We start from the raw sequence: 7,284 nt of genomic DNA on the forward strand, positions 1-7,284 counted from the left end.
GAGCAGGGAGCCCGACGCGGGGCTCGACCCCAGGACCCTGGGATCATGACCTGAGCCGAAGGCAGACGCTTAACGACTGAGCCACCCAGGCGCCCCTGGAAACCCATATTTTAAAATTGTTCATTCAAATTGCCCTAACATGTTGTGAAGACCAACAGAGATATCAAAGGGTTGGCTGTGACTCATGGGCCAGCAGCTGGAGTCCAGCCCCCACATGGGAACAGTCTGAACCCCAAGAGGAAGCGGCTGCTGTCTGAGCTCACTTACCCAGCTGGTTAGTGCTGCACCTGGGATCTCACTGTTGCCTGACTGACTGACCGCCCAAGGTTTCTGAGCCAGGAGGACCCAGAGCCCAAGCTCTGCCTGCGAGGCTGTGCGGCCTCTAAAACCCAGCGGCTCCAGGCAGCTGCGTTTGATTTTTCCATCCCAGAGTGGGGAAACTGAGAGCAGCCATGACTGGCTGGCTCTCCAGGGGCCCTCGGGGCCAAGTAAGTCCTCAAGAGTTGACTGAGGAGGGGCGCCTGGATGGTGCAGTCAGTTAAGCGTCTGACTCTTGGTTTCAGCTCAGCTCCTGACCTCAGGGGCGTGACATCGAGCCCTGTGTCTGGCTCCGCACTCAGCATGGAATCTGCTAAGTTTCTCCCCGCCCCCTCTATAATAAATAAATAAATGTCTCTCTTTTTTAAAGATTGATTGATTGATTTTATAGCAAATGCGCGCGCACAGCAGGAAGGGGCAGAGGCAGAGGGAGAGAGAAACTTTAGCAGATTTCATGCTGAGCGCAGAGCTGGACATGGGGCTCCGCCTCACGCCCCTGAGATTAGGACCTGAGCTGAAACCAAGAGTCGGACGCTTAACTGACTGCACCACCCAGGCGCCCCAATAAATAAATCTTTAAAAAAAAAAAGGAGTAGACTGAGGACATCGACCCTTGAGGGGTACATCGCATTTTCCCTTCAGCTTATACTATGCCCTCCTGAGAACAGGAAAGAGTTCTAGGAAAAGCTCCAGTACTCATGCCTTCCCCCAGTTTAAAGCTTCCAGTAGTTGTCTCTACCTGTGCTTTTAAGGAAGAATCTCTGATTTGTAATGAGGCCATGAGGCCCTGCGGATCTGACCCCTCATCACCCTCCCCCATCCAGACCTCCTGGACCCCCAGGGGTCCAGCTGACACTGGTCTCCCTCAGCTTCTTAAATCCGCTAAACTCCTCCCCACCTTCTACATGCTGTTCCTATGGCTGGAAAGTCCTGTCCTCAGCTTTTAGAATAGTTGGTGCCCTCTCATCCTTAAGGTTTCTGCTTCAAAGTGACTTCCTCAGACATGAAGGCAGGACATGGTTATCAATGGTTATCCCTGCTGTATACCCCGCTTGGTGCCTCGAAGGTGCCAAGAAAATATTTGTGTTAAGAATAATGAATGATGATGCCCTTGGGGCACCTGGGTGGCTCAGTCCGTTGAGCGTCTGCCTTCAGCTCAGGTCATGATCCCAGGGCCCTGGGATTGAGTCCCATGTCGGGCTCCCTGCTCCAGTGGAGAGCCTGCTTCTCCCTCTCCCTCTGCTGCTCTCCCTGCTTGTACTCTCTCTCTCTCTCTCTGTGTCAAATAAATAAATAAAATATTTTTAAAAAATGATGATGCCCTTGACCACAGCCCCTGCCACATCACCTCCCTCACTGGGGGTCCACTGCACCCCCAGGGGGCAGGGGACAAGGCTTAGTCCCAGCCTCATTGCTTACTAACCTGTGACCTCCAGCCATTTCCTTTCTAACTTTGTATCATGAAATATTTCAAATATATACAAATGTAGATGGAGTACAGTGAGCCCCTATGACTCATCACCCAGCTTCAACAATTATCAAAATACCACCAACCCTGTTTCATCTATTCTTGCTCACCCATGCCCCTTGCTGGGTTATTTTTTACAACTTTATTGAGGCGTAATTTAGATATTATAAAATGCACCATTTGTGGGTATACAGTTCAATGACTTTCAGTAACTTTATGGAATTGTACAATGATCTCCACAATGCAGTTTTAGAACATCTCCATCAAGCACCTGGGTGGCTTAATTGGTTAAGCATCTGCCTCTGGCTCAGGTCATCATCCCAGGCTCCTGAGATTGAACCCCACATTGGACTCCCTGCTCTGCAGGGAGCCTGCTTCTCCCTCACCCACTCTCCCCGCTTATGCTCTCTCTCTGTCAAATAAATAAATAAAATCTTAAAAAAAAAAAAAGAAGAACATCTCCATCACTCTGAAAACGTCTCTCGTGGGACCTGGGGCAGTCAGCTGAACCATGCAGTGCCTCAGTTTCCCCATCTGTGAAAGGAGGACAATGCCTTCGTTATTGGCTCACATGGTGATTAAGTGCAAGAATGCACACTCAAAGGGTACCAAGGCCAGAGGAAGTGGCGCTGTTTTGATGATGACACGATGCTGGGCTGATCTGCAGCTGAGCTCCTCAGTGGGAGCTTCGGGGGTGCCCCACGCTCTCACTGAGCTTAGCTTAAAGAAGGCACTTACCACACGCTGGTCAAAAGGGAGGGCTTTGTCCTCCACTCTCAGAGTCCACATTCATCTGGCCAGGGACACACTGGGATGCCAAAGGTCCCCAGCCCTGGCCTGGCAGCTCGGGTGGTCTTCTCTCCATGCCCATACCTTGTGCCTGAGCCACCAGAACGCTGGCATTCAGCTGCCACTCGATGTCCCCTTCTTCCTCAGCACACTGCTGGGACTTCTCACCGTAATGCTGGGCCTGCCAGGCCTGGTCCAGCTCCAAGTAGCAGCGGCCGATCTCGTGGAACAGCCAGGTCTTCTCCAGGGTGGTTTTTGCCAGAGGGATCTTCTCCTCCCACCTGGGAATGTGAAGAACCAGGGTCAGTTCTTTCCACTCAAACCCTATACTCAGCCATAGGAGGCTGAGCAGAACTCGTTCTCCAACTACCAGTTCTGTCGGACTCAGGGGTGTAACCAGTAAGCATGAAGATATTTTATTTTTTTATTTTTTAAAGATTTTTTATTTTATTTTATTTTATTGAGAGAGAGAGAGAGCATGAGAGAGAGGAGGGTCAGAGAGAGAAGCAGACTCCCCGCTGAGCGGGGAGCCCGATGCGGGACTCGATCCCGGGACTCCAGGATCATGACCTGAGCCGAAGGCAGTTGCTTAACCAACTGAGCCACCCAGGCGCCCCAGCATGAAGATATTTTAAAACGGTCAAAGCTATTTTGGTACTTTTACAGATAGAACTGATACAATTGAAAATCATGTTTGTAAACTTGCATTTCAAATAACATAAAAATAACATTGAAGAGTATCATTAAGTATATAGAAGACAAAATCCACACAGAAAAGATTAGAATAATAAAAAAAAATGAGATATCAATAAAGGAAGATTAGGATTAGACCTAGTCATCATCTTCGGGAGGAAAGACAATTTTCCTGCTACTCTTCTGCATTTCCCAAATTAATATTTTAACAATAAGCACAAATTTACTACAAAACATTCTTTTTTAAAGATTTTTTTTTTATTTATTTGAGAGAGAGAGAGAGAGAAAGCATGAGCACAGGGACGGGCAGAGGGAGAAGCAGACTCCCCACTGAGTAGGGAACCTGATGGGAGGCTTGATCCCAGAACGCTGGGACCATGACCTGAGCCACCCAGGCGCCCCTACAAAACATTTTCTTATAAAAAGATACAAACGGGTGGGTGAACTCTCAAACTCATATGTCTTTTGGCACATAGACACCAGGGGTCATTCAGGAAACCAAGAGATGTGGAGCAGAAGGGTCCCGGCAAATGAGTCTAATTGGATCCAGACTCCTGGGATGGAGTCCTGTGTTGTTGGGCTCCCTGCTCAGCGGGGAGTCTGCTTCTCCCTCTCCCTCTACTCCTCCCTCCACTTGTGCTCAAGCTCCTCTCTCTCAAATAAATAAATAAAATCTTAAAACAAAAAAACAACAACAAAAAAAACCCAGGTTCCTGGGCTCCAACCCAGACCTATAGAATCAGAATTTCAGGGCAGAGACCCCAGCAATTCATGTACCTGTGCTCCAGGAGATTCCTGTCACTGGGAACTTGTGAGCAGATGCTGATTCTAGTCAATCAACTTAACAGATGAGCCTCAGAGTTGACAAAGTGGCTAGCCCATGGTCACTTGGCAGAGCCAGGAGCCAAACTCAGGTTTTCTGATGCCTCTTTGCCTGTCATCCGGGCCCCAGGCTGGGAGTCCGGTGTGAGGGTGGGAAGTCCTGGCCCTAGGGTGGGGAAGGGGCAGTCTGGGGTTACTCACGTGTCAATGGCTTGCTGGAATTTCCCAACTCTGGCAAAAACCCTGCCAATGTTGTCAAGGGCTCTTGACTTAGCATCAGGAAGGTCACTGTGGGGAAGAAGCAGGATTTGTCGTTCACTAGAAATTGGCCATCCTAGGGGCACCTGGGTGGCTCAGTTGGTTAAGCGTGCAAGTCTTGATCTCAGCTCAGGTCTTTTTGTGTTGTTGTTTTTTTTAAGATTTATTTATTGGGGTGCCTGGGTGGCTCAGTTGGTTAAGCAGAAGCCTGACCTTCTGCTCAGGTCATGATCCCAGGTTCCTAGGATCAAGCCCCGCATCGAGCTTCCTGCTCAGTGGGGAGTCTGCTTCTCCCTCTCCCTCTGCCCCTCCCTGCACCCCTGCTTGTGCTCTTTCTCTCTCAAATAAATAAATTTTTAAAAAAAGATTTATTTATTTACTTGGGGCAGGGAGGGACAGAGGCAGAGAACCTTTCAAGCAGACTCCCCGCTGAGCGAGGAGCCAGACACGGGGCTCAATCCCATAACACATGAGATCATGACCTGAGCCAGAACCAAGAGTCAGACGCTTAACCAACTGAGCCACCCAGGTGTCCCTCAGCTCAGGTCTTGATCTCAGGGTCATGAGTTCAAACCCCATGTTGGGCTCCATGTCAGGTGTGGAGCCTACTTAAAAAAAAAAGAAAGAGAGAAAGGAAGAAAGGAAAAGAAATTGGCCATTCTCAGCACTGTGGTAATTGAAGAGAAGCAGACAGAGGCCCATTGTCAGGCCAGGAACACAGCATCATGGCTCAGGGACTGGGCGTCCAGTCCGGTTGGAGGGATGATGCCCAGGAGGCATGGCTGTGGTACGTAGGTCCTCTCATGCCCTGTGGCATGAATGAACGCCATGGGAACCTTTCCAGAGATCAATCACTCAAGAGTTTACACACATGTCCCTTTGATGCAACAATTCCCCTTCTAGGAATTTGTCTGGAGAAGATAATGTGACAAGAATAATAATCATTAGAAACAACCTACACCGGGGCCCCGGCACTGACAATTTTTGTGTATAAAAAAAGTCCCTGACACATGAAGTTAAAAAGTCAGATTCCAGGAGTGTATACTATGACTGTTGCCCCGTTTGTGCTAAAAATAAATATGCAGCCCCGAGGCACGATGCTGTGTTCCTGGCCTGACAATGGAGGAAGGGGCCACACAGGAGGCACGCAGTGCACCGAGTACGAGTCTAGAAGGTGGAAAAGGCTGGAAACAGATTCTCCCCGGAGCCTGTGGAGGGAAGACGGCCTTGCCAACACCTTGGTTCTGGCCCAGTGAGAATGCCTTCAGACCTCTAACCTTCAGAACTACAAAAGAATGAATGTGGGGCCTCTGGGTGGCGCAGGCAGTTAAGCGTCTGACTCTTCGTTTCGGCTCAGGTCATGATCTCAGGGTTGTGAGTCTGAGCCCCGCATCAAGCTCCGCGCTCAGTGCGGAGTCTGCCTGGGATTCTCTGTCTCTCTCTCTGCCCTTCTCCCTCTTCCTACCCCCTCTTGCTCGCTCTCTCTCTCTCTCTCTCAAAAATGAACTTGTTTTGTTTTAACTCACCAAAAAAGAAGTGAAGGAATAAAAAGGGGGCATTTCTTTATAGAATTTATTTTCAAGCAATCTCTACCCCCAATGTGGGGCTCGAACTCACAACCCTAAGATCAAGAGTTGTGTGCTCCACTGAGCCAGGCAGGCACCCCCCAAAATGGGCACTTTTAAAAGTAGAGAGGATGTAGGTCTAGCTATTAACAATGATTATCCAAGGGAAACAAGAGCATGAGGGAAACTACCCATTTATCCATATTGTTTAAATTGTTTACAGTATTTCTGTAACAACAGAAAAGAGATTAAGGTATTTTCTTTTTTTTCTTTTAAAGATTTTATTTATTTATTTGAGAGAGAGAGAGAGGAGAGAGCACGAGCAGGGGGGTGGCAGAGGGAGAGGGAGAAGCAGACGCCCTGCTAAGCAGGGAGCCTGATGCGGGGCTCGATCCCAGGACCCTGAGATCATGACCTGAGCCAAAGGCAGACGCTTAACCAACTGAGCCACCCACGCGCCCATGAGATTAAGATATTTTCATAAAGAAAACGACAATTTGCTCACTTATGTCGGTCCTTTACCATTACCACCACATGAACACTGATCTGTTAAAAAATTCTTCCCCAAAAAAGAAAAGAAGAAAACTGTCCCCCAATGCTCCACCCCCGCCCCCAGCATCTCCTCCCACTCTCTCCCTCCTCCTCATCCCTCAAGACCCTGCCATCCAGAGGGCTACTATGTCCCATGAAACTTTGCTCCTTGGACTCATTCTCCCCCCACCGTGGCCGAACCTGCCTTTCAAACATGCACATCTCATCAAGCCAGCCCTCTTCCCACAGAAACACGCACGCAAATGTTGCTGTGCTTGATGGTAAAAGGGGAACAGCCTGAGTGTCCCACAGGGATGTAGCTAAAGAAATTACTATGCACGCTGAAATTCTTTTTCTCTGGAGCCATTTAAAGAGTGAGACCCTTTCAAGAGATATGCTTCTTAAAAATCATAAAAGTAAATTGCTTTTAAGAATCCTAGGTATGGGGCGCCTGGGTGGCTCAGTTGGTTAAGCAACTGCCTTCGGCTCAGGTCATGATCCTGGAGTCCCGGGATCGAGTCCCGCATCAGGCTCCCTCCTCGGCGGGGAGTCTGCTTCTCCCTCTCCCACTCCCTGTTTGTGTTCCCTCTCTCGCTGTGTCTTTCTCTGTCAAATAAATAAATAAAATCTTAAAAAAAAAAAATCCTAGGTATGAATGGAATATTATGCAGCCATCAAAAGGAATGAGATCTTGCCATTTGCAACGACGTGGATGGAACTGGAGGGTATTATGCTGAGCGAAATAAGTCAAACAGAGAAAGACATGTATCATATGACCTCACTGATATGAGGAATTCTTAATCTCAGGAAACAAACTGAGGGTTGCTGGAGTGGGGGGTG

The 7,284-nt window shown here is 48.7% G+C and overlaps 1 protein-coding gene across 1 annotated transcript in view; it reads right to left on the bottom strand.

Moving 5' to 3' along the window:
* Positions 1-7,284, bottom strand: part of ODAD4 (outer dynein arm docking complex subunit 4) — a 22,708-nt gene that overhangs the window by 5,289 nt on the left and 10,135 nt on the right. The window contains exons 8-9 of the mRNA XM_031040204.2: positions 4,292-4,378; positions 2,660-2,856 (exon numbers count right to left, since the gene is read on the bottom strand). Coding sequence (XP_030896064.2) covers positions 2,660-2,856; positions 4,292-4,378 — 284 coding nt within the window. The remainder of the gene's footprint in view (positions 1-2,659; positions 2,857-4,291; positions 4,379-7,284) is intronic.

The sequence above is a fragment of the Leptonychotes weddellii genome, chromosome 15 (assembly GCF_054177405.1).
Source record: "Leptonychotes weddellii isolate Sample4059 chromosome 15, ASM5417740v2, whole genome shotgun sequence".
Taxonomy (NCBI): domain Eukaryota; kingdom Metazoa; phylum Chordata; class Mammalia; order Carnivora; family Phocidae; genus Leptonychotes; species Leptonychotes weddellii.